The following is a 27,728-nucleotide window of genomic DNA, read 5'->3' on the forward strand; positions in this document are numbered from 1 at the left end:
TATTATTATTATTATAGGTGGAAAAACAATGGTTGCAGTATGGCATCGCTAATTATAAGACTCAGGTAACTAGCGATGAAAATTTCCGAATCTTCATCTATCAATAATAGACATAAAATAACATACAAAACTATTAAGAAAGGTATTTTCTTAACAATCTCGACTCAAGGTATCCTCTTCTCTTTGTCCAACTATAACGTTCTCCTTAATACAACAATTCATATCATAGCTAAAAAGTTGTTCCAAGTCAAGAGGTATAATTTAGAATAGTCAAGTAGTATTTTTTTTCTTAAGATCTAAAAACTAGTGACTTAATTTAATGGCTAGGAATATCTGAATTTTGTTTTATAGACATGCCTTCTAAGTTTTGGAAATGTATAAAAGAGCTGAAGTTGAGAAGTTCTATGCTAATATAAAAAAGTTTAGTTTTCAATGCCAAAAGTTATAATGCTTGTGATTCTAATATTAAGTCAAAGACAAACGAACTTAATCCAAGGTGGTATTTTCTCCTTCAGTTCCGTAGCACGCTTTCTGTTTTCCTCATGATCCCAAGTTTTGAAGTGCTCCCCTAGTGGTCCCAATTTTGGTTTAGTTGGTAACCTTGTATCAATAGTTATCTTCTGGAGTTCAACTGCATTCTCAAGCATGTGCATAATTAATTCAACCTCACATGCTGCTCCACAAAACCCAACCAATTCCAACTCTTTAAGATTGGATTGGCGTTCCATTGTAAATTTGTCTTCTGTTCTAAAAGTGGGTTTGGTATTTAACATCTGCAACACGTAAATAAGGCTGATTCAGAACCACAACTATCCTAGCTTTTCAACACACGCTTCATGCACAATACAGAGAGTCACATCAAGGATATCTGTATTTTTGACAGGAACAGCCAACAAAGCCAAAGATACAAGGATGTTCACCTTGACTGTGAACCTCCATAGCGAAGGTGATGCCTTTAAAAGCAGTGCACAAGCACCATGTGTGATGCCATCATCAGCACAAGCAACCAACTCCAAATGCTTGAGATGTTTCAACTTGGGTAGTTGACTTAGCCAGTAAATCTGAAAATAAGACAGTGAAAAGGTTATCACTCTTCTTAATAGGAAAAACAGCCTAAAGAAAGGATAGGTAGGAAAAGATACTACCACTTCAGGTACGTTTTGTGTAATATCCAGTTTAAGCACTTTTATTTGTGGGAGAAAGCTTTCTCTGATGAATTCCACAAACGATCCTCCAAATGTTGCTTCCACAAGACTTGGAACACTCTTAAATTCTGTGTTCAAATGGGATCCATAGTATTTGAATGATGCTAAATTCTCAGCAAAAATTTCAAGGCTTACCAGATCCCAACACCTTACCAATTCTAGACATTTCAGCTTGAGTGATGGACCTGAAACGTTCATAGTTTTTGGAACTCCTGAGTTAACCAAGCTCAATGTTTCAAGTAATGGACAGCAACACAGTAAATACTCTAGCATCTCTTTGGTCACAGTAATGAATTTCAGACGCAAGACACACAAGGAATTATAACTTGCAAGTTTAAACAGGTGCAATGGAAGAACATATGCAAATCTATGCCCAAAATACAGCTCAAGCTTTTGAACCTTCTTTTGAATGGCGAAGTGAACCCACTTATCAATATCACACCCACTACCCACATGAAACCAAAATTTCAATCCTTGTAGAGTCGAACTCTTAAGGGAACGCAACAATTCAGTGATCCAACTTGTATATATTTGAATTTCAGCATCATACATGATCTGCATTGCCATCTGCAAATGCCTTCCTGAAACCTTCTTAATGTCTTTTTTCATGTCTTTCATAATAGGTGAACCATCAAATTCTAAGGTCCCAGAAAAAAAGGTCCATAGATTTCTCCATTTTCTTGAGAGGATGCTGGTCCTTGCAGCATCATTTATTGGCAATTTAGATAAAATGGCCACCGGGATTCCATCTGGCAATTGGCTGATGAGATCTTCAAAATCTTCCTCATTGTTAGGTTTTGCCCTTTTTTGTTTATAATCCCTGCTTGCTGCATGTTGCATGATCATCCCTGGCCTAAATTTTACCATAATTTATGGATCATCAAGATACGGAATAAGGAAATTGAATAGTTAAAATTGCAAAAGAATGTTCAACAAGAAAAGGGAAAGAAAAGAATTTGGAGGAAAAAGTTTCATGGAATATTCATCAACTGGATGAAAAAAAAATTTGATGACTAAAACTAAATGACACTGCTTAATTTTGTCAAAATGTCATTAAATTACACATCTTATGTAAATACACAAATGATGCAATGCAAATGTAATAAGGCTTTTGAATATTTGTTTCCGAAAATTAAATAAATCTAATAATGACTAACAATTAATGAAGATGTAAAACGTTGACATAAGAAGCAAGAAAAGAGAACAGATGACACACTATGTTGTGATTTGTGAGTGAGGTGGTCATTGAAGTTATGATTGTTTTTCCATGCGAAAGTTGGGAAACTGATCTTAGTTACGAGGAACCCGTTTTCAAAAGTCCTTGTTTTGTTTAGTTTAGTTTTGTGAACCACATAGAAGAACCTTTTACTATGTAAAGATCCGGAGTATGCTCCGTTGGTGATGGAACTCAACTCAGATTACCCTTTTTTATTCTTCGGGGATATATTTAAGATACTTGGTTTGCTTAGAATCACGTGATTCTATTCTCAGCAATGTGCACAATGAAACTTAGAACGGGCTTTAATATATTGCTTATTTTGTTGAACACTGCTTCTTGAGGCAAAAAAAACCTTATCCCACATCCACACAATCAAGATAGAAAGCACTCTACCATTAACTTACTAAATTAAGGGTAATTCTATATGATTAATCTAGTTTTTTCTCTCCAAATTTCTTAACCAAACATGCAAAATGCAATAACATTTTTTCCTCTTTCATTCTTTTCATTCATTTTTCTCTGACGAACATCATGTAAGGAGTCAATTCACTCTTATTTATTAAATTAAAGATATCTTATTTAATAAAGTGTTTTTTTTTATCATTCTTAGACTTAAATAATGACATTTTCTATTTTTATTGAAAAAATGGCACATTTGTTTCTTTCAAGAATAATACTTTTGCCTTTTAAATTTTATTTTTATAGCTCGAACTCAAATTACATTTCTCTATTTTAATCTCCACATTTTAAAATTATAGAAATTTTTAAAAAATCTTACAATACACAAGAAATGCTTATTAATAATATTTTAAGAATTAATTTTGGTATTTTTCCTAACTTTAAACCAAAGAATAAAAAATTTAGATAGTTTAAAATAAAAAAATATAATTTTAAAAATTAAGTAAACCATTAATCATTAATTTTTAATCAATGTTTATGGTTGTAACTAATTTCAAAAAGTTAGAGTATGCTTGATTTCTTTTTTAAAAAGAGTTATTTATTTATTTTTTTAAATGTAGTATAAATTTATACTATATTTAGAAAAAAAAATAGAAAACTCTTTTTAAAAGAGAAATCAAGCATACTCTTCATCTTGCAGGATTGAAGATTCTTTCACTCTCAACTTTTTATTTATTTATATCTTCATCGGTTTATTTTTTTGGGGTATTTTTGGATTATTCTTTTTCAATTTTTATTTCCTTATAAATAATCCCAATCAAATAAGCATCGAAGAATTCAATAGTTTCTACATATGAAAGGAATATAATATACAAACTCTTTTATTCTACATAAAAAAATATATTTGTAAAGGAAGAAAATTGTCGATATTGAATAAACATGAGAATTGTAGAACCACGATTTAGTGCTACCTATCAAGTTCTTGATGTCCAAGTTTCATCATTTATTCTGAAGGCTTGTCTTCAATGGCGTTGGCTTGTACAACTGTACAAATGAAAGAAGAAAAAATATGTAAGTTTTCAAAATTGGGTTGAGTTTTGGACATCATTCTGCCCCATATGTTGTGGCATTGTGTTAGTTTTATTTTGCAAATAAAAAGATCACATTGGCAAGTCAATATTTTTTAGTAAAATTACTTATTTTTTGGACAATTATTTTGCTGAACTTACCTTTAAATTCTTGCAAAGACCCTAAATTTAAGAAGAAGAAAAAAATGCCATCTTTCATACCTACATGTTTGAATTATTTAAAATTTTACCAAATTTTTTTTCAGTTTCTCATCGTGACAACTTAATAATACATAATTCATGTTCATAAGAAAAAATATTTTTAAGCTTTATGGAATATATTCTCCAACCTTATCATTTCATTAAAATTATAATACTAAATATATCTGGATATTTTTTGTTATAAAATAAAACTAATAAAAACTTTTATATCAAATTGATAATTGTCGGAAAAAATACGTACTTTTTACTCAACATGACATTAGCTCTGCTTATTGACTTGCTAACGCGATCCTTTTATTTGCGAAATAAAACTAACATGGGGCTGAATGATGTCCAAAACTCAGCCCAATTTAAAAAATGTACCTTTCTTTTTTCTTTCCTTGTGCAGTTGTACAATAGTTTTTATTAGTTTTATTTTATAATAAAAAATATTCATACATTTGGTATTATAATTTTAAAGTTTAATTACATTTCTTATCTTTATAAAAATAGCATTCTTTAGATAAGTTTTTAAATTTTTTATTTAAATTTAAATTTAAATTTTTTAAGTTATTATTTAATATTTATCGTTATTTTCTTTCTATCACTAGTCATAAAATTTTAATTTATCACTTTTACATTATTAACATATCATTTAATTATTTTAATATTTTATTATTTAAAATTAATATTTATAAGTAAATCTTTAAATACTTTTTAAATATTTAAAAAAATAAAATCTACTATGATTTTTGTAATTAAGAGAATTAGTATTCTCTTATATTAAAACAATTGCTAATAAATAATATAATTAATAATTTAGTTAAAAATAAATAAATACTTTTTAATTCTTAAAACACTAAGAATTGCTATGTTAATCTATAAATGACTATAAAATAACGTCTCAATTTTGATGAGAGCCCTTCTTCTCCGTGTTCCTTCAATCTTACCGTCCTTGTAAAATCAGTAAACCATTATATCATGACTGGCACTTGGCTAAACTCCCCTCCTCTCATGGAAGCCCCTTCACTCACACCCTAAAACTCTCATCTCTTTCTTCAATTGGTTCCGAACTAAGGCTCCCTATTCCCGCTCCTCACTCTTCTCTCTCCTCTCTTCTCCCTCCGCAAATTCTCCGACTCCAAGAACCTTCTCCTTTCCTTCATCTCTTCCGATTGCCGCCCCTCCCTCCACCGCTTCCTCCTCTGTCCACTCCTTCTCCAAAACCGTCCTCGACATTTCCCTCGCCGCTTATGTTCACGCCAAACCACCCCACATCGCTTTTCAACTTTTCAAAAAGATGAAATGATTTCATTTTGCTCCCAATCTTCTCATTTGCAATACCTTTCTTAAATCCCTCGTTCGCTCCTCCTTCCCTTCCTCTCACTCCATTCTCATCTCCTCCCAGGTTTTCCATGATGCTATTAAGCTTGGTATCAAACCCAACACCAACACCTTCTGCATTTTGATGTACGAGTATTCTCTGAGAATCGGCTCCATGATGCTCTTGCTTTGAGGAATCGAATGGTTGAGTTTGGCTGCTTTTAATACTCTTTTGAATGCATTGTGTAAGAAGGGTCAGTTGAATAAGGTGAGGGAAGTGTTGCAGGAGATGAAGAATAGTGGCTTGATTCCCGATTAGACTACCTGTAATATATTGGTTCGTGGGTATTACATGTTGAAGGAGGCTTCTGAGGTTGTTGAGTTGATGACCAGAAATGGCTTGTTGCTTGATGTTTGGACTTATCATATGATGTTGAGGGGGTTGTGTGATGAGGGGAAGATTGATGAGGCTATGAGGCTTAGGGATGGGATGGAGAGTTTGAAAGTGATGGATGATGTTGTTAGCTCTAACACTTTGATTGATGGGTGTTTTGGGTTGCAGGGAAGTACAGGCGTATAGGTCAGTTGAGGAAATGAAGACGAAGGCAGTTGGGCCAAATGTAGAGTCACTCATAATGCCTAAAAATGGGAATGATGTAAAAAAGTTTTGTTAACCTCGTTTTAATAGGAAAATTTAAGAAAATTTTATTTTTATTTTTATAAAATAAGTGTATAATTATTATATTAAAATTATAAAAATGTAATAAATATTTTTTAATAAAATTTTATTATTATTAATTATTTATCTTTAATCTTAATCAAATTTATTTAAATCTTTATTTATAAATATTAATTTTATATAATAAAATTTTAAAAAATAAATGACGTGATAGTAACAGGTTGTGCATCAGCCTATCATTTAATAAAAAGAAATTAACAACGGAAATTAATTTTTAATTCTTAAAATATAAGAAAAAGCTCTTTTAAAAAATACAAATAAACATACTTTAAATTTTAATAATTTTTGTGTGTTACTTTATATGGACTAAATTATAATTAAATCTAATTTTAATAAAATGACAAGCTGCGATAATATATTCTGTAAAGTTTAAAAATATGTTTTTTTTATAAATATAAATCATGTATTATTAAGTTGACATAATGAAATATCAAAAAAATTTACCGTAAATATTAGATAATTCAAATAAATAAATTTAAAAAATGATATTTTTTTTTTGAGATGATCTTTACGATAACTTAAAGGATAAATTCATCAAAACAAAATTTAAAATGTTATAGTTAATTTTAAATTATTAGTTGTTGACACACATTAGACGTGTGTATCATTTTTTGTATTGAAAAGGGCAAGTAATAACAATTCAAGACATGCTTTTGCTTGTTTTTAATTTTTTTTTTCTATAATCACCAATCACGTACATTTATGGTATTAGAATTTAGATCGAGTACAACCATAGTTTTACATCCTATCACTCAAACAATATCAACACTAATATCAATCAAATTGGATGATGACAAATTTTTTATTTAAAAACTATAAACATAAAGGATACAACTTCAAAAGTTCATGTCAAAAATTACAAATGATATAATGTCAAAAAAGTATTACACAAAAGATGATACAACAATCAAAACAACTAATGAGAATATCTGAGTTGAAGAGTGATAAACGATGTTAAATTACTATCAAAACAACTAAGTTTTTTAAAAATTTTGTAGTATAAGGCTAAATTTAGGTCTATTCACATAGACATATTTTTAGTTAAATTTAATTTTAGGTTTTATTTTAAAGAAAATGCATAAACTTTTGGGAGTTTTAAAAATTACAAATTACTTAAATTAAATTATGAACAAAATAAAATTGACTAAAAATGAATTAAAAAATATCAATCCACAGAATATTAAATGCGTGTAACTCTGATTATTACAATATTTAAAGATTTTAATCCGAGTTTAAACGTTTATTTAATTCAATTATTAATTCAATTTAATAACCTAATTGCACTAAATCACAGATTAAATCAAGTTATCATTTAACCTAACCCGAATTAATTATCAAATTAGAATATCAATCAAATTTTAATTTGAATTCTAACCACAAAAAAGTTAATTACGATTACAATATACAAATCTGTGATTAGAAAAAATAAAATAAACTCGAAGTAATTCGACTCAGAACTCAAATCAGATGTATAACGTTTGAATTTTGCGGATTGAACGGGAGGTTTACTCTTTCATTAAAACACTTAACTACACAAAAATAAAAAAATTTGAGAGAAAGTAAAAATAATAATTTTTATTTCAGTTAGGAGCAATAAGACAAATTAATCTTTACTTGACTTTTAGCCTCCATGTCACCTAATATCCACTCTAAGATAGTAGGATGCGAGTTTTCATTTTAAATTTATAAAAAATGTAGAATTATATTTTGTTATCATGACAAAAGTTAAGATCAATTTATCATGTTCATAACTCAAAGAATACTAAAGAAGGAAGAAAACATCAATAAATATATTTTTTTATAAAAAATTGTAAATACACTAGAAGTTATAAAATCTCCTATTAATGACTTTAAATACATTTAAGTTTTCATTTTCTATGTTTTATAATATGATCTCATATTAATTTTGATCATGTGGTGGATAAATTGGTATTCATTTGTTGAAATTTAGGTGGTGCTGATGATAGAAGAAAGAATTAAAAAATAACAAAATTAACATATTTTTAATGTAGTCATTACAAACTAATTTTATTCAAAATCATAACTTAAAATTTAAAAGAAATCAAAATAATGAAGTACTATTTTACGATATAAAAGGTTGGAATTTTTTTTCATAAAAATTTGGCTAAAATATTTCTTGAGGAAGAATTGAAAATAGAGATAAAAATCAACACTAGTAGTATAAACATTAATGAAAAAAGAACTCAAATAACTTTATATTAGTAGTATAAATTTTTATATTAATAATTATTAAAACTAAATTTGCATTGAAAAGGTTAGAAGGTAATGTTATAATAATAATAATATGATTTTGATTGCAAAAGAACAACGCGCACCGGTTGAACTTCAGGTAAGTTTTGTCACTAATTTTATATATAAGTAATATTAAACATATTGGATGTCAAATATTGGTAAAATAATTTTTTGACGGAAATATTAATCTAACTGTTAATGTTCTTTTTGTAAATAAACTAGGCTTGTAATTTTTTATAGTTAAAAAATCAATTAATATTTTATCAACTTTAGCTTATTTTAATATATTATATATTATTTAAAATATATTTTTTTATTTATATAAATATTAATCAATATCTTAATTAATAATACAGGTTAAAGAATAAAAAAATATTATTGGTAAATTCTACAGTACAAAATAAAAAAATATTTTATAGTTTTATATACATAAAATAATCATAACTTTATTTTTGTAAGAGGTATTATAGAATGCATTTAGGTTATAAATTATAATTTATAAAATGGTCATGTAATTACAAATGATCTATGATTAAAATTGTGTTAAAATTATGCACATGTATATAAATCATAAAATTATTAAAATTTAATCGTTAATTTTTTACCAAAACTAATTATAAATCTGTAATATGTAACAATAATTGGTTACAATAGAAATAATCTGAAATTTCGAGTAAACATACGTTATCGATGAAGATTCTTGTTGACAAAATTTATAATTCAATATTAGTTTGCTGATTTCAGAAATTGTTTTACCTGACTTTGTTTTGCCTGGTCCTATCTGAATGCGCGTAATATTTATTAATAAATTATCATATATATATATATATATATATATAACAATTTTTTTATAAATTTAATTTTTTTTAGTTTCTTATCCGTTATAAGATAAATTTAACTTTAGTGACACATCTAGACATAATAAATAAGTGATCTAAAATCTTACTTAAATAATATTAAATTGTTTGTTATTCAAACTAATTTTTGTTATTATATATAAATTCATATATATAAAAAATACTTTTCTTATATATATATATAAACTAGACAATTTTGAATTAATGACGACTCTTGTTTGACTTTGGAAATGCTGTATATACTGAACTTGTTTGAAGGAGCGGTTGGGTCTCACAGCCCCCCATCACGATGATCACATATTTCTATAACGTCATTTGAATGGGATAATAAGGCAGAACAAAAGTACGCAGAAGAAGTCAGAAGGATTTAGATTATTTTATTTTCTTCTGTTAACATGATGGTTGTGTTGAACAAAAATAAAAATATACATTATTAATTAGTTGTAAAATTTATTATTTATATTGACTTTTTTTATAGTTGTTTTTCTTCAATGTAATCATATTTTGCTATTAGGAATGCAAATCAATTGAACTATTAAGTTTAATTTAAAAAAACAATTTTTAAGCTTAGCATAGTTTATTAGAAATATATAAAATTTATTTTATTTAAATCAATTATAAGTCATTTAATTTTAAAGTTTATTAATTAAACACTTTATTAGATATATTTTACGTCAAAGGATGGAGTTAAAATAATAAAAAACAAAAGAAGAATACCAATATTTAAATATAAAATAAAATGATGTAATAATAATTTAAGATAAATTTATAATTTTATTATTATATATATAATAATTAAATATTATTTCAAATAATTTATGCATAACTTAATTCGTTCACACATCTACCTAATCTAAAAAATAAGAGAAGATATACATCAGAGTTATAATATAATTTTTTTCCTTTATTATTTAATTTTAAAATGTTGTGCCAATTTTATAAAAAATATTAAACTAAATATAATTATATAATATACTTTTAATTTAATATTAAAAATATTTTAATTTAATAATTATCGTTAACGAAAAATTAACCAGTCATCAACGCATCACACTACTTCTGCACGGATAAACATGGAGAATGTAGTGGAAGTGTAGCCACCGTGTGACCTGGCTGGCACCTAGCCGCGGACACGTCTTGGATGTTCATTGGGTGACTAAGCCAATACATTATATATAAAATATTAAAATAATAGTAATTCTGAATTCACGAGCCCTTTGACCTAACCGCTGGTTGTTCTAGTTGGTTTGAACTTTGAAGTCCTAGCATGGGTCCGCGTTATCCATTCATTAACTCCTCTTAGTCTTCGCCCAATTGAACCCTCAACTTATACATATGGCGTGACGTCCCTGCCATGTTCTTCTTCTTCTTCTTCCTCGAACACTCTCGGCAACTTGCACCCACCCACCCCTCACCCCATTAATTAACACGCCACTTACACGTAAACTTCGCATAATATAAACAAAACCCACCCAGTGTTTCATGCAATCAGACAACGCACATAAAACTAGTTCCTCCTGTTTCTATATAAGTTTGATCCTCGGTGATTATAACTTAAGCACGTGTTTGTAGCAAGCAACAAATTTCCTATTTTTAAGGTTGCTCGGTGTCTTGTCTTGTGACATGAGGAGAGATGAAGGATTTGAGGGTGTTCTTAGATACTTTGATGAAGATGGGGATGGGAAGATTTCACCCTCTGAGCTAAGGAACCGATTAGGCATGATGGGTGGAGAGCTTCTGTTGAAAGATGTGGAAATGGTTATTGAGGCAATGGATTCAGACGATGATGGGTTGCTGTGTTTGGAAGATTTGATGAAGCTGATGGAGGCTGGGGAAGAGGAAGAGAAGTTGAAGGATTTGAGGGAAGCTTTTGATATGTATGACACTGAGAAGTGTGGGTTCATAACCCCCAAGAGCTTGAAAAGGATGTTGAAGAGGTTGGGGGAATCTAAATCCACTGAGGAATGCAAAGCGATGATCCATCGGTTTGATTTGAATGGGGATGGCTTGCTTAGCTTTGAAGAGTTCAAAATTATGATGAAGTGATGCTACTTGTACATTGATTCTGGCGCTTGTTTGGTGGGTTTGGTTGATTTATTTGTACATTATGCCTAATTCAATTTATTCTTTTTGTTAATTGAAACAATTCATTGATCTGTAAATTGCTTTCGATAATAAAGAAATATTGTATGGAATAACAGCTTGGTTAAAAGTAATGCGTCAAATTTTGGCACATCTTGTAGAGCAAGGACCCCAACTATTGCAGGATCACTTCACCTATAAGTTATAACGAGAACCGTGTGAATGATAGGCATCAGATTCTATTATTCCAATAATACTGTAATCTTTACTGAAATTGTCTTTTCTTGTGGAAAAAGCAAAGCAAAACTGGAACAATTACTGTTCCACAGAATTAATGGCTTTGTACGAATAAATTGAAGAATCAACGTTTGTTTTTTCGGAAAAGGATCCCCTCATGTTTAAAATCTAACAAAAAAATCATGTTGGTGTAATTTTATACGCTCGCTTTTTATACCAACTTGACTCTTGTTGGATTTTGAACATGAGGGAATCGGATCCTATTTTTTTACTTTACTTTGAATGCGATTTTCTGTAAGGGGTTTCGAGGGCCGCAGGATAATTTGACCATTTTTTTTTCTACGGTGCTTTTAAAAGAATAATATAAAATTCTTAAAAAGATAAAAAAAATCAAACTTATATAATATTTTTAAAGCATTTTAAACATATAAATACATTTATAATATTTCAAAAATTATCATTTTTATAAAATATAATTTCTACGGAAAATAATTTTCAAAAATAAAAAAAATTACACATCTAATGCCCATATTTCAAATATAAACGCTTACACTTAAATTAAAGGATTTTAAAAGTTGTTTTTTTTATTACGCCACGTATATAATCTTACATCACATATCTCACGTTTTTTTTTTATATTTTTCTCTCAAATACTATTACTTAAATTTAATCAACCCTAATAATTTAAATTTTAACTTGCCATATAAAATTAATAGACATAAAGTTAAAAAATTTCGATTGAGACAACAAGTTTTTATAAAATCTTTCTGAGTTTCAAATGCTTTAATTATCCAACTTATTCATATATAATAAAATGATTTTTTATTATTAAAAATATTTATATCATATATTATATTATATTATGTTATGTTTCCTTCTTTCTTAAATATTCATATTCCACTGTTATTCAACAATGTTTTTTTATCTCTTACATATTTTATTTTACAATTTATTTGAATTTAAAAAATGTGTATAATGTAACAAAAACAATTGCTAATAATTATATACATTTTTGTTTCATAATGTGCCTCAATTAATTATCGTGAAGAGTGGTTGTTTAAAGTTTATGATTTTTTTTACAATAAAGTTTATAATTTGTCTCCTCTAACTAAGGTGCAAAGTATATTTTAGAGGATAAAAATTAAAATGTCACAGTAGTTATTATTTTTTAATCAATAGTTGAAGTGGTGATTAATTACATACACAAAGAGAATAAATGATAAAATTATTTAAATATTAATTATTATATTTTTAATCAATGATTATTTGTAATTACTCTGCATTAATTTTTTCTTACAAAACGTAAGCAGTCAAATCCATACATTTAAATGTCATCATAATCATCAAATCGTTTTTAAAAAAGGGTTCGAATTTATGCACATTCAGTTTAGATAAAAAAAAATAAAATCAATATAATCAACTAAATACTTCATTGCCATAGTAGTCTTTCAAAAATGTAATCAATAACTATATTAATCTTTATAAATCATTAAAATAATTTAAAAGTAAAAATTTTGAAATTCTAGTTTGATGATACTGAATTTCTTTAAAAAGATATATAAAATTTCATCAAATTATTTCTTAACTACGAAAGACTTGTGTGATGACCAAAGAGACATAGTTTGAAGGATTAATTATAATTCATAAGACTGAGGTTATGAATTAAAAAAAATTAGTTTCAATTATTACCCATAAAAATTTCTACAGTTTTTTTAATGATTAATTATAATTTAAACACTACATGATCTTTTTTTTTTTTTGAATTATTACCCATAAAAATACCTATAGCTTATGTTAGACACACTGGTGTTTTAAACTTTTAATCACTTTTTTACTTGTTCTTCCGAAGGTCACGGTAGTATTACTTTAATTTTAAATTTGTGTTATCAAAATAATTTTTAAAAAATAATATACCTCATCATTTTAAAATCAAGTTAGTTTTTTTAAGCTTAAAATATTATAAATGTCATTTTTATGAAGAGTTATACTGATGATAAATTAAAACTTGAAAATTTTAAAGAATATATATTTTGTATCTTTTGAAAATTATTTTGATAAGAAAAAATTTAAAGTGATATACATATGTATATATATATATATATATATATATATATTCAGTTTTTTTTAATATGTAACCATTAAATTGAATTTGTAATATTGAGGCATCTCCACTTTCTATAAAAATAGGTTACTTTTTTTTATTGAATACATAAAATTTATTAATAAAAATATATTAGTATTATATTTGGTACAATTTGAGTGATTTCTTAGAGTCGTTGAAAATCCTACTCGGCGAGTATCTTTCTTTGGAGAGCTCCAGTAGCGCTCAAAGGATAGTTGAATAGGTCGTGGGAGTGAGTAAGGTTGCAATTTAGGCTCATATAATAATCGTCTGAGTTAGTATATTTTTTTATTTATTTTGTCTTTCAATTGGTGCTCTATTCTATGGAATTTAAGGTGTCATCTCCTTCTTACTATTTTATTAACATAAAATGAAAAGAGATAGAAATACCATAACCTAGAACCGATCTTGAAATTATTTTTTGCTTTATGCTGTACTTTCTATCTAAATGTCAAGAAGAATCCGGTTCAACTATAAATATCTGAAAAATATGTTATAACTCAAAAATTTGCTTGCATGTGACGCACCAATATGTGAACTTACATGAGCTGTTGCTGATGACTATGTATATATATCAGTTTTTTCGTTTTTTAATTCTACATCATAACAATTTCAATATAATATTTTTTGATTAAAAGTTATATAATATTTTACTATAAGTTTTAGTAAAATGTCAAAACAGGTTAATAAAACCTGTCTAAACAGAGTATTAAAAAATTAATGCGGTGGAGTTGTGATGTGAGTGGCGAGAGAGTGAAGAAAGGTGGAAACGCATACGTATATAAGAGCATTAGAAGGAGAAAGCAGAGGCGCGTTTGTGTGGCAATGGATGTTGTAATAGAGGTTCTCTCCGGTGCGCACTTCTCTGGTTGGCATCCTTCAACGACTTCTTCTTCTTCTCCAACACCCTCACGTCACCCTTTCGTCATCGGTATATGTATATATATAATCATTCTTCTTATTTCTTCCTTCGTTTACCTTGCTTTCTTCAATCCCTTAGTTTTCCTAGAAAATTCAATACAACACTTCACTTTCTTGGAAACCAAATAGAATTCAAAATATTTTCATTTCTCTTGAATATTATGATTGGACACACATTCTTCTGTTCACTCCTCTTCTTCCGCGGAGAGAAGAATATCGAAACCTTAATTGTAATTATTTACCTGCATTTTCTCGTCGGGAGGAATCTAACGGCATGTGTTGTTTGTGTGTGCTTCGATTCGATTCGCGTTCGTGGATCAGGGGTCTCTGGAGGTACTGCATCGGGGAAAACCACAGTGTGTGATTTGATCATTCAGCAACTGCAAGATCACAGAGTTGTACTTGTCAGTCAGGTCACTGCGATTTTCTAGTTCTAATCTTCTGGTGGTATTGATTTGGATCATAAAGGATCATGAAGAAATCGTTGAATTTCTTCTTTGTAATTGCAACTGAGTTAATTGCATTATGCTTAATCTAAAAGTCAATAGAAATAATTTCACATTAATTACTAGTAACTTGAGTAATAATCTGTTATTATTATTGTAGGATTCGTTCTACCGGGGTTTGACAAATGATGAGTTGAAACGCGTTCATGAATATAATTTTGATCATCCTGGTATGGAACTCGAACGTTAATTATTAGGAACACGCACAACCATTGGCACTTCTGTGATGTTCGAATAAATCTTTTAGGATTCTAACAATGTGTTTTGATTTTCATAGATGCATTCGACACAGAGCAACTTGTAGAAACCCTCGGTAAGCTCAAATCTGGACAATCGGTTCAGGTTCCAATATATGATTTTAAGCTCCATCAGAGATCTTCAGACAGATCCCGACAGGTTCCCTTCTGAGACGTTAAGCTAAAATGGGGGTGTTAGTCTCGGTTGTTCTCAGATTTGTAGCTCAGATTCAATCTTTTCGTTTATGCCAGTAATTAGATAATCTGTAGTTACAGAGCTCCTAGAGAGCCAACATTCTATGTCGTGTAGTTTTTTTTTTACCTGCATATCTATCTAATCATACCTGAAATTATATTTGTTTTTTCATTCAGAAGAAGAAAAGGGTACAACTTTCTAATCCATACCATTTGGCAGGTCAATGCATCTGAAGTAATCATTCTAGAGGGCATATTGGTTTTCCACGAACAAAGTGTCCGCAACATGATGAATATGAAGATATTTGTTGATGCAGGTCTATTGGTCTTCCATTTTGTTTATCGTTTCAAGCTTTTTCCCCATCAATAACTGGTTAAATAAGTTAAAATGTATTAAGTTTTGTTTATCATGAGGGAAAGAGGTGGTTTGGAGTCAAGCGAAAAAATGGTACATACTGTACTTAGTGAGGTCTAGCATATATCATTTCGCTATGCCTTGTTCTGTCTTCAGTCTATTAGGTGAGATCCATGGAATACAACTATCAAACCCCCGTACAGAAAGGGTTGAACTGTTACAATCGCTTGAGTTCTCTATCGACCTTCGTTTTGGATGAGTCTACTGTCTCAGCTGAACTTGATGCTGAGAAGACAACGACAGATTAATTGAATTCTCCTCCCCAGTTCTGTTTACCCATTTGCTGACCTAGAATAGAGAAAATCAATCAAGTGACCACTTGATTTTTACAAATATCTACTATTGCTAGAAATTATCAAACCTGGTCATAAATTATGAACTATAGGTAGGTATAATGGTGTCCAGCCTTTTAAAAATTTTAACATTATTTTCACTTAAGTATGCTAGACAAGCTTCTTGATAAATTGAGGTAATATAAATTGCTGTGTTTTACTTTCCTGAACATCATGAACCTGTCTCTGGATCAATGCATCCTATTCGCGTATCTGTCTTCAAGTGTGTTAGAAAGGGAGTTGTTAAGGCTTAAGGCAAACCATGTTACTCTTCTAACCGTCATTCATGTTGAAAGAGTTCCCTACATAACTATGATGTACTACAATAAGGAGAGTTCGTTCAATGCTCTGTATGTCCGTCCAAAGATCTTGATCATCCCTGGAAGTTTCTCCTCATCAGTAAATATTTCGAGATGATAGATGGCGACATTTTTTCTAAGAAAATGGTCTCTATTCAAATTGTCGGTGAATATGCTGATATTGCGATACATGTTATGTAGATCCAGATGTAAGGCTTGCCCGCAGAATAAGACGTGATACTGTTGAGCGGGGTAGAGATGTGCACTCTGTGTTGGAACAGGCAAGGCTTGTATTCTTTATGTACATTAACTTCGTCAGACTTAAAAGATGTCAGAAACTCGGGAATTTGGATTGCCATTTATGAAAACTAGTAGTTTATTTATATCGATATCTTAGAATTGGTAAGACGATAACATAAAACATTTTTTTTTTAAATTTAGATCGATAATAAATAAATTATGCTCCCACTGCGTATTCTATTGTGTGTGGTGAAACCGGTGTCCGGTACAATGATTTGAGTGAAAATCGGCTTGTAATATATTATGCAACCAACGTATGCCTGAAATTGTTGGATTATGATCTTGTCTTTCTTTTTCAAATGGTTTTTCTTCTTACACAAAAAGGGCATTTTTTTTGTTTGGGCATAAAGGTTTTGCTGTCTTGTAATGGGGTTCTATATCTTTGCTTTAGGATGACGGAAGGCTAGAAAACAATATGCTAATATGAGTAGTTATTGGAGAGCAGTAACTTCGAACTTAATGGATTGAATCTCATTGGTGCAATGCTACCATCATAGCCCGCATGTAACACTTTAGTAATATGAGTAGTTGTTTAACACTAATTTCTGATTGTCGAACAATACGTAGAATTTGGTGCCTGATATGGAAAACCTTTGTTGAACTTCCAGTATGCCAAATTCGTTAAGCCTGCCTTCGATGATTTTATTCTTCCATCCAAAAAGTATGCTGACATCATCATACCTCGCGGGGGAGAGAATCGTGTGGCAATTGACTTGATTGTTCAACATATCCGCACTAAGCTCGGCCAGCATAACCTCTGCAAAATATATCCGAATTTGAACGTTATACAGTCTACTTTCCAGGTGATTTTCATCTTGCTTCATCTTCCCCTCTTAAATTTTCTGTTGGTTTCTTTCCCCCAAGGAAATATTTCTTATGCTTATTTCTAATTTTGAAGCTTTCTTACAGACCAGAGGCATGCACACTCTTATTCGTGACAGGGACATATCAAAGCATGATTTTGTATTTTATTCAGATCGGCTAATTCGTTTGGTACAATTGCTTTGAGCTTTATACAGGATTTATAATCCCTATCACGAAACTAACCTAGTATCACTCACTTCACAGGTAGTGGAACATGGTCTTGGTTACTTGCCGTTTACAGAGAAACAAGTTATCACACCTACAGGTCTGTCTAAAGAAGAGGAAATATCATTCCATTGTTTGATCTGCCAGGCAGTGTTTCATTTATTCATGCTTTATATGTACATGAATACACAAAGACCCGGCAAATTTGTCTTGTTATTGCATTTCAGGGTCAATTTATACCGGAGTTGATTTTTGTAAGAAATTGTGTGGAGTATCCGTTATTCGAAGGTAACTTTACTTGTTCAAAAGCTTTGCTGTCAGCATATTTCTTTGTAGACTAATTGTTCATATTCCTTTGTCATTTTATTTTAAGACTGAATGTATCAAATGTTCTAATCTTATTGTTGGGAAACAAACTTCTAATTTCATATGGGGAATGCGTGTTTGTGTCTTCTTGGGAATTCGAAGCTGGATTGTTTTAAAAGTTTACATTAGTTCAGCCGTTTTATTAAACAAAAAAAAAAGACGGTAAATTTGGAACTCTATGAAAGTTAACCCTTGTAATGTTTCAGCGGCGAAAGCATGGAAAACGCTTTGCGTGCTTGCTGTAAAGGAATAAAGATTGGAAAAATTCTTATCCACCGTGAAGGTGACGAAACCCAGGTCTGCTACTTCTTTCTTGAATATTTTAGATTTCTGAGTAAGATGATAGAAGATACAACTCTGCACATGTAACTATCACAATGTTTTCGACTCCATTAGCTTATCTATGAGAAGCTTCCAAAAGATATTTCAGAGAGACATGTTCTTCTCATGGATCCAGTACTTGGTACAGGTGAGCTATTATCTTTTTGCATGCATAATGTTCGCTCTTCGTTTATACATCAAACTTCTTAATGCTAACAAATTATTTTGTTAATTATGTCTTCCAAATTTCCACGATAGGATTGATCTTTCAGTCCAAATCCCATTACAAAATTATAGTTTCACATTACACCGTTGTTGAGTTACGAAGATTCGGTCCACCAAATTCTTCATTTACTTTTTTTTTGTCATTTATGTATGACACCGCCTCTTCTTTCGGGTGGCAATAAGAACCTTCTTGATTTATCCAGGTAACTCTGCCAGCCAAGCAATCGAGCTTCTTTTAAAGAAGGGAGTTCCAGAATCTCGGATAATATTCCTTAACCTCATTTCAGTAAGTTAGTTATATTCAATTGAATACTGGTAAGACCCTATATCTGAGCAATAAATTTCAAAACTCATTTCAGGCTCCCGAGGGAATACATTGTGTATGTAAACGTTTTCCGCATCTGAAAATTGTCACATCGGAGATTGAGGAAGGATTAAATGACCAGTTCCGTGTCATACCAGGGTTAGGAGAATTTGGGGACCGCTACTTCGGTACGGATGATTCCTAGTTTGAAAGCAAAACAAAAAGATTACAAGGGAAACAAAAAGACGAGATGTTGAAATTATATGACCAGTAAAACGATTATAATCATGAGCAACCACACATTGTGGAAGAAGTTCGGCTTTATTATCCAATTGGAACTTGATCTTGGTCGCGAATCACTTTATATATGTTTCACAGCTTCGCTTCTGTTTCCACAGCAGCTAAAAAGGCTCATAACTGTACTTACTATCTTATCTAAATCTCAAATCAAATATGTACCCGGTTGAATTTATTTTTTCTTTCACTTTTGAACCCCAATCTTAATTTGAGTTGATGAATTTTGACAATTTTAACTATTGTAAACTCTTAACAACTTACTTTTTCAATAATGTTCTCAATTTTGTGTCGTAACTCTGATTGGATACCCCCACTCTCCCCATGCTTCAAGATAATTTTAGGGGATGATTTTTAGGGTGTCACAGTGTTTAGGTCACCGAGAACTGCTTTTCATACTTATTTTTGCGGGCAGTAGAGTTCCTTTCCTACCCGTCATCTATCTCAGGTGAAAAATGAACAATATCTATCAAATGCAAAAACCACGAGATTCATGCCAACCTTTGTTTTAAGTAATCTTAAGGGCGTTGACTTGATAATATACTGAAATGATGAAGTTTAAATCGCAAATGCGAAAAAAGGTTAGAATCTAATAAAACTTTGACAGTATAACATTAATAAATTAAATTAAGAATTTTAGTCTTTTATATTTGCGTTATCGGACACTACGGAAGGGCGATACACGCTGCTTTTTGAAAAGACATCATACTTCCAATATCAAACTTTACGATTTGGTTCTACTCCCTGAGCTAAACTTGCCATTTTAATTTTGTCACGATAGGATTCCGTCTAACTGATTCCCATATACTTTTCAATTTCCTATTATCTGACCGGAGAAATCGTTATACAACCATTATAAGAAAGATACAACAAAGAATGTCACACATCTTAAAATTTTAATTTATTCTTGTACTTGGAGGATTGCATTACGGGCTGTAACCAAATGGCAAACAAACATTTAGGATATACAACATATTTCGATCTTTCAGACCGTCAATTGGCCGTAAGTTTGCACCAGCAATTTAAAAGAATGAATGATAAGAAGCAAAGCCGCAAAGAATATCATACATCTTTTATCGCAGTGATAATGGAGAACCTTAAAAGATAACACAACAGTAATGAACAAAATATTTTTTTTTCTTCCCTTTAAGAACCAAGATAACCTGTGATTATTGTGTAAAGCCAACAAATTTGCGTATTATGGATTTCATAAATAAATTACAAAAGAAACTCTTGACCAAGGAAGAAAGCAATCTACATGCCGCATTTACTCCACAGGTGCAAACTCTTAGAGATTAATAGTGTTTTGTCTATCTGCAGGAGCCACACAATGCCACAATGAACGGTAGGATGCAATATTAACTGCTTCAACCCCTAGTGCGGATAGGTTACGGGCATACTCCTGACAACAATTTGCAAGACGAAGATTATGTAAATGAAAGCAGTCAGAGTTTGCTGGACAATCAAATAGTGTATTGTGTCGTGCAAAAGTGAGAAAGATCACACTAGTAATGGTAGTAATGAGAATCATGCCAACCTGAATATCAAGGAACAACTGCATGCAGATTTTATCAGTGTCAGACACATTATTATCTGAGATATCTGAACTTGCTCCAGCTCGTCTTTGTGCACTCTGCCTAATTTTCTGGAGTGAAGACTCCGTCTTTCGTGCCTGCTCATGAAAAGTTTATTAAAACAATTTCTAACATGGAATCCACGAGATCTAAAAATTCGCATCAATGCAATTTGGACTTGGACACTTACCACGCTAACAAGGTCAGCAGCTAATTCATAATAACGGTCAGTAATCTCAGTAGCAGCCCAGAGGAGTATTTCATTCCTAGTTTCATTGGCCAAATATCTTGTAGCTCTCTCCCCATCCAAAAAAGCCTGTGATGAATGTTTTGGCATGTCATCAACACACTAATGCTTTTAGGTCTAACGCTCTAAGTGAAAGTAAAAAACTATTTCTTACAAATTATACATAACCCAAAAATATTGACAGGTTCAGGTTCATACTTCATCTTAACCTTTTGGATTTATTTTGAAGAGGGGTAATCTATGTAACCTTTCCATTCTTTTTAGCATATGTCAATTCCAGTGATGGGTATGTATAGGCAGGCATATCAAAGGAGAGTGAGGAGGAATGCAGGGAATAATAACCTCTGTAACGAGGAATGAAAACTAGCAGCAGTTACTGTTTGTTAGTAGGGAACCCCATTAGTTAGGGACTTTGCTAGAGAATAATAAAAATAAGAGAAATGAAGGGTGGGGGAGGGGGAGGGGGAGGGGGGGGGATTGCATTAATAGTGGGCACTTGAGGGAGTTCATGGAACTCTCAAATATCTAGGGTATTCATTCTTTGCATCTACCCTAACCGGGTTGTGTACCGATATTGGAACAGGGTCTGGAATCCAAGACATAAGACAACAAAAGAGGGCTTAAAATTGGGCACAAAAATCATAAATGCCAACCACCACAATCAGATTAAGACTAAATTTGCATGAGCGTAGTTTCACTAGTTTCAGATAACTGGTACCAATGAGAACTGAAAAGTGACTAGCATTACACGAAGAGATGTTTAAAGCATAAAATATCAAACCCACAAAATTTTAAAGATTGTCCTATTATCATGCTATCAGACTATACATTCTACCAAAAAAGGATTTAACTTCTCAAAAATAAGATCAGTAAAGCGAGAATGTAAACATGAATCCACCATTAATTTGGAATTTAAGTATATAAAAAACTTTAAGATACTCTAACAGTGGATATACCTTCACTTCTGTCACTTTGCACATCTCAGTTTAGCATATATCCAAATCCACTATAAATATATCACCATTACATTGGCTTGAAATCAAGCTACCCAAGATAAGAAGGAAGCAAGGAAAAATTAAAATAAACCATAATAATTGATATTGCATACCTTAAGGGGACGTAGTACCCCTGAAACATATGGCGAATGCCTCACAGGTAGAGGTTTATTAGTCATCCTATAGGTTGCTGTTATCCCCTTCATTTGTCTCAAGTCCTAAATTATTTTTGAACAAGTGAAAGAAATGAATGAATTGAGAAGGGGAGAAAAACAAAGGAAAAAAGATCTAGACAATTCCAAATGTATATATAGTTGTACGCACCACTAGATCTGAATTATTCAACCAATTTGAATAATAGACCTGATAGACTACAACCCACCTCAACTGATTTTTCAACTAGCGACTCCACCACTGCTTTGATGACTAAAGGTTCTAAAGATTTCAATGATTGACCACCCTGTAAGATGCTCTGTCTTACTGATTCAAGAACATCAGGGGAGCACAAAGACAAAAGCTGAAGCACATGTTGCAGGTAATCACCACGGACCAGCTCCTCCAAACATCTTATATCATGAATAACCTACAAACATTTTAACATCTGTTACATTTCAGGTAAAAAGTACAACCGTTTCTTCATTTTACATATTTGGCAAACAATGCAAGCAGCACTAATGTCATTCCATCAAGGTCATTATCATGAACACATCATGCATACAAAAATAAGGTGAAGGTGTGCTGCATACAAAAATGAAGTCATCTATGACAGCCGTAACAGCCCATTCACACCCAGAGCTAGTACTTGTGTTATGGTTCTTGCGAGCAGTCAGTCCAGATGACAGCCAATTTGAGTATCTGTAAGTGAAGAGAAGTCATTTTTGTTCTGTCAGCATATTTTTAAAAACACACACATTCTTAACATCCCAGCTTAAACTGACCTAGAAAGAAGCTGCAAGGATAGTCTAAGGAACTTGTCAGAACATGAAAGGACAAGAACATCTTCTCTCCAGCACGATCTCAAACTCTCCAGCAGAGTAACACTGTGTTTTAATGTTAAATCTTGATAATTTGCTTCACCACCATCTGAATTTTGAACAGGAACCAGACTAGATGTTGTAAGCACAGATTCTAGAGACCCTGCTATTTCCTGAAACCTGAGGCAATTGCAATATGATTTCCATGTAACACAGCAATACAAGCATTCTAAAGTTATGACCATTTTAAAGAAGTGTAAGCACCTCAAAGAAAAATATACTCCAATATTCCATTGCTTCATGAACTCAGCATAAACTGATTCAGATCGAAATTTAGCAACAGCAGATCTGGATGGACAGTAGCCTTGCATGACATTAAATGTTATAATATTAGGGAATATAATCAATATATACTCTTAAAGACATGTATCAATAATAAAATTAACAAATGCACAATCAAATTATATATTAAATCACCAAAGTTCTTTGAAACTTGAGGTTGAGGGTCGTTTTTCTGTTTCTCAAGGTGAAAAGATAAAAGAAAGGGTGATATGATTACTACCTTCTAAATAAGCCAAGAAATCTAAGCTTGATTTGTAATTTTTCAAGAACTCTGTTGGTCTTCCAGGAGAAAATGCACCTGGTTTTCCCTTCTGAATTGCAGAGAGAACCTCTTTAAGGATTGAATTGGCTAAGAAGTCAAAGACATGCAAACCTGAATTTTCTGCACCAAAGACCAAGCCTCAAATATGTAAATATAGCAGTCTTAAATTTCACATTATGGCCCAATTTGGGTAAGCTTCTGCAGAAGTACTTGTAGGGGAAGGACATAAAGAGATAAAACAAATAAAGCATTTCATGTAAGTTATGATTAACTTATGCACCTCATATTTTGAAGAAGTTAATTGAGAAAGCTTCTAAAAAGTGTACAAGAGCATAAGTTAATTTTAACCTGTGAAGGATTTTATTTGTTTTATCTCTTTATTTTTTTCTCCTACAAGTATTTTTTATCAAGCTTATCCAAACTGAACCTGTGTCTTTTTTATATGTAAGCATGACATATTTCAGCAAAACCACAATATGACAATAGATGATCTAGCTAAAAATATATGTAGTAAAAAAGTGAACAGTGATTAAATAGTTTTAACTCTTAAAGACCAAGAAGGACGAGAGAATGCCTCAGCAAGGGATGACAGGGTCCACGAAATTATTACAGTTATGACAGAGTAAGGATCATATGGATCGTAATATGGAGATGTAACAATCAAAAAGTACCATTTTAATATTTGTGAAGTAAAGTAGCAAGAAAAAAGCCAGACAACATACCAGCTGAAGAAATTTCCAATAAGAATTTACAGTCTTTATCAATACACTCCTCAATTAGTTGATAATCATTTTCAAGTCCATCCCCAGATGATCCAGCAACCACAGCTGATGATCCATGTGGGATAATCCTCTGTATCAGTGGAGCCACAACAGTGATTCGAAAAATTTCTTCTGCATTTTTGGTGTTATCTATGGCAGCATATGCACGTAAGCAATTGTAAATTGCAGTTGCATCCCGGTGCTCTAAACCATCTACAAAGCAATGCCCCAAGCTTGCATCCACTGTAAGGCTTGCATTTTGAAACCTCTTCTCCATATTCTCAATAAAAGGCAGGTTCTGTACTGGCATAATAGAGAAAAAGAGATGAGCACAGAATGTACTAAGGCCTTAAACAAAAGGTCTATACCTCTAAAACACTAGAAAACAGGAAGTCAAAACTTAAAATTAATAAATAAATTAACATCCATGAAACTTCAAGGAACATATAATGCTATAAACTACTAGAACTCCAAATATTAACCCATCAACATATTTATGCAGGACTCAGTGATGTGATTCTTAAACCAATTTTTATTTAATTAAAATCACTTTACAAACTTAAATTATCTAGTCTATACAAAATCTAAGTATTCAATATACAAACCTAGAGTTAAATCCTCAAAAAATGGATAACTTTTTTTTTAAATATCTAATCAAATTCTAGAATACTGTGTCAGTGATGGTAAACAGTTTTTCCTTCAGAACATAATTGCTTCCTTGAATCCTTTCTAGATTTCTCCACTCTGCAGGCATTAACCTAAACAACTCCAATTATAGCTAAATGAAAATGCACGATAAACAATAGTAAACCATGAATTTCTGATGCCTAATTATATATACCAGAATTAAATGGACGAGAAAATTATTTAATCCAAGGACTGACACAATTACAAAACTATAAATTATCTGTTCAACATGGCACTTAATAAACCAGGTTTCTCCCTTACATGTTCTCTTTTTGTTCTTTACTTCTTTCAGAATGCTAATTAAGTCGCAGTGTTTATACTTTACACGTTAACGACGAGAAATAACAACCAACACATAGCCCATAAAATGACATAGCCATGACCTCTCACTAAGCTTCTGCATTCAATTCCAACCCTGTTTTCAACAAAAATTTACTGCCAAATGATTTACGAATTTTTCTGAAAATTGTCGTTACAAAGTCACAAACACACACACACACAGAAAAATCAATAAAAGAGAAAAAAAAAAAAATTAAAACAAACCTTTGCATGTGTGACATAGAACTTTAGTCGGTTCATCTCACTGGCAATTCTTTCCAGCAGCATGCTTTGAGTCTCTCTGATACTTGTCCCATTCTCAGCATGCTGCACGGGAACTCCATTGCTCAAGAAATTTCCCTCTGGCAAATTTACATCTCCATTTGACCAGTCGGTGGGTACACTAGGCAGCTCTTTTATTAGTTTCTCAACCTGCAATAATACAAATTTACCACATAAAATTGCATACGAATTTTGAGCCAACACCTACTCTCTCAACCCCAACATTTCAAAAATTAATGCAATAAATAATCAAAACAAACATCTTATCAAATGCAATATCTCTCTGGTGAAAAAATTTACCCAGTTCTAGACCCCTTCATCAACATAAACAACAAGCAACCTAAACCTAACAATGAAAATGACACTAGACACACTCACTCGAACTAAACAAGTAAAAAAAATTAGCATAATCTATTAATCTTCCAACTCAAGCAAATACAACACATTATACTTAATAGTAAAATTACACTCGATTCATTCCGCAAAATTTTCATCAAATATGGAAGAAATGCCATCAGGATCTTCGATGAAAGATCCTCATACCATTCCACTACATTTAATCAGTAATTAGAGTCACAATTAAGGTTCTACCTTGGAAACGACGTGAAACGTGTCAAGGAGAAGCTCCAAAGTCTCTCTAGCGGAAGCAGCCTCAGATCTTTGCTTCAAACCGTTCTTTATAGCGACGAGCGAAACCTGAACGGATCCTCTGAACTGCTCGATCTTCTCTCGGAGCTCCACGAGCGGGGCCCGCATGCGCACCACTGCGGCGTCGACGTCGACGAGTTTGGTGCTGAGGTTAACGAAATCGGCGTAGTCACGGTTGATGAGGTCGATGAGTTCGTGGTTGAGAGAAGAGAGGTAGTTGTTGAGTTCAGAACGGAGAGTGTCGAAGGGAACGAAGGTTCGGAGCTCCGAAATGTAGGATTCGGAATCGAAGTCTGGGGAGAGAAACGATGCGGGTTTGAACCATAGCGGGTGGGCGTCGAGTGGATCCGAAAAGAGGTCGGTGGCGGATCTTGGTGGCGCAACGATCGGATCCGCCATTTTGATTGGCGCGTGTGTCTGTTCTGTTGCTTAGTAAGATTGGGTTGTTTGTTGGGAATTGGATATTTGAATCAACAACTGCAACTGTTCGCACTGCACCGAACCTTACCTGAGTGTACCTCTTCTCTCTCTTTTATTCTCCCCCGACAATTTTACGTTTTATACTTCTGCTGATTATTGAGTTGAATAAATATATAAATATACAGATTTGATATGACAAAAGAAAAAGCAATATAACTTAACGTTTGGGAAACTGGAAATGTGGGAAAATATGGAATAAATAACTCAAGCATATTTTGAAACGAGAAAGGATGTAACCAGGAGAAATATAATAATGAAGTAATGTGTTATTTTAAGTAAAACTGTTTCTTATTAAAAAAAATGAAAGAAATGTATTTAATATATTTGTTTTAATTTGAAAGTGATTATCCTCGTAATTTTACATACTCTTAAAATAATAAAATATACATTTTATTTTGTCTTATCATAAAATTTTGATAATAATAATAATAATATGATAAATCGTATTCATTTTACGATATCTTAGATAAAATTACGTTAACTCTAAATAATTTACAAAAAATTATATATTTCCATTTAATTTTCACTACAATAGAAAAAAAGTTTTATCTTATTTTATCGCATTTATTTTTATTTCAGTCCAATTATTTGCCTATAATGTGAATGTCTTAACTCATAATATTGCATATCTAATTACGAAAATATATCATTAAAGGCGAAAACACACTGATGTATATGCAAACTTATTATTATTATTCATAGTATTTTTTA

At 31.4% G+C, this 27,728-nt stretch overlaps 4 protein-coding genes across 9 annotated transcripts; 2 read left to right on the plus strand and 2 right to left on the minus strand.

The window, feature by feature from the left end:
* Positions 1 to 470: 470 nt before the first annotated feature.
* On the minus strand, positions 471 to 2,045 carry LOC113851574 (F-box/LRR-repeat protein At3g58900-like). The gene is made up of 3 exons (XM_027482091.1): positions 1,146 to 2,045; positions 921 to 1,061; positions 471 to 773 (listed from the first exon to the last, which is right to left on the minus strand). The coding sequence occupies exons 1-3, from the start codon at positions 2,043 to 2,045 to the stop codon at positions 471 to 473; spliced, it is 1,344 nt and encodes a 447-aa protein (XP_027337892.1).
* A 1,567-nt stretch (positions 2,046 to 3,612) lies between these two features.
* Positions 3,613 to 27,097, minus strand: LOC113849025 (conserved oligomeric Golgi complex subunit 2). Of its 4 annotated transcripts, XR_003502057.1 has the most exons (14): positions 26,481 to 27,097; positions 25,833 to 26,039; positions 24,564 to 24,900; positions 23,800 to 23,961; positions 23,502 to 23,601; positions 23,202 to 23,417; positions 23,010 to 23,118; positions 22,646 to 22,846; positions 22,377 to 22,481; positions 21,212 to 21,337; positions 20,985 to 21,119; positions 20,662 to 20,849; positions 20,171 to 20,614; positions 3,613 to 3,623 (listed from the first exon to the last, which is right to left on the minus strand). XR_003502057.1 is itself a non-coding variant. In XM_027478560.1 (12 exons), the coding sequence occupies exons 1-12, from the start codon at positions 26,934 to 26,936 to the stop codon at positions 20,736 to 20,738; spliced, it is 2,268 nt and encodes a 755-aa protein (XP_027334361.1). In that variant the 5' UTR covers positions 26,937 to 27,097; the 3' UTR covers positions 20,165 to 20,735. The 4 variants fall into 4 exon arrangements, 1 of the variants encoding a protein (XP_027334361.1); XR_003502056.1 differs by having other exon boundaries at positions 20,171 to 20,849; XM_027478560.1 differs by lacking the exon at positions 3,613 to 3,623 and having other exon boundaries at positions 20,165 to 20,849.
* Positions 10,534 to 11,709, plus strand: LOC113849028 (putative calcium-binding protein CML19). The gene has a single exon (XM_027478565.1). The coding sequence runs from the start codon at positions 10,887 to 10,889 to the stop codon at positions 11,307 to 11,309; it is 423 nt and encodes a 140-aa protein (XP_027334366.1). The 5' UTR covers positions 10,534 to 10,886; the 3' UTR covers positions 11,310 to 11,709.
* On the plus strand, positions 14,440 to 19,400 carry LOC113849027 (uridine kinase-like protein 2, chloroplastic). 3 transcript variants are annotated; one of them, XM_027478561.1, is made up of 14 exons: positions 14,440 to 14,635; positions 14,947 to 15,038; positions 15,232 to 15,301; positions 15,409 to 15,527; positions 15,783 to 15,879; positions 16,810 to 16,889; positions 17,517 to 17,711; positions 17,818 to 17,901; positions 17,977 to 18,037; positions 18,165 to 18,225; positions 18,510 to 18,600; positions 18,700 to 18,772; positions 19,053 to 19,143; positions 19,184 to 19,400. In XM_027478561.1, the coding sequence occupies exons 1-14, from the start codon at positions 14,530 to 14,532 to the stop codon at positions 19,356 to 19,358; spliced, it is 1,395 nt and encodes a 464-aa protein (XP_027334362.1). In that variant the 5' UTR covers positions 14,440 to 14,529; the 3' UTR covers positions 19,359 to 19,400. The 3 variants fall into 3 exon arrangements, with proteins under 3 accessions (XP_027334362.1, XP_027334363.1, XP_027334364.1); XM_027478562.1 differs by having other exon boundaries at positions 19,053 to 19,135; positions 19,209 to 19,400; XM_027478563.1 differs by lacking the exon at positions 14,440 to 14,635 and having other exon boundaries at positions 15,017 to 15,072; positions 19,053 to 19,135; positions 19,209 to 19,400.
* Positions 27,098 to 27,728: the final 631 nt, after the last annotated feature.

Source organism: Abrus precatorius, unplaced genomic scaffold (genome assembly GCF_003935025.1).
Source record: "Abrus precatorius isolate BTA unplaced genomic scaffold, Abrus_2018 Scaffold9, whole genome shotgun sequence".
Taxonomy (NCBI): domain Eukaryota; kingdom Viridiplantae; phylum Streptophyta; class Magnoliopsida; order Fabales; family Fabaceae; genus Abrus; species Abrus precatorius.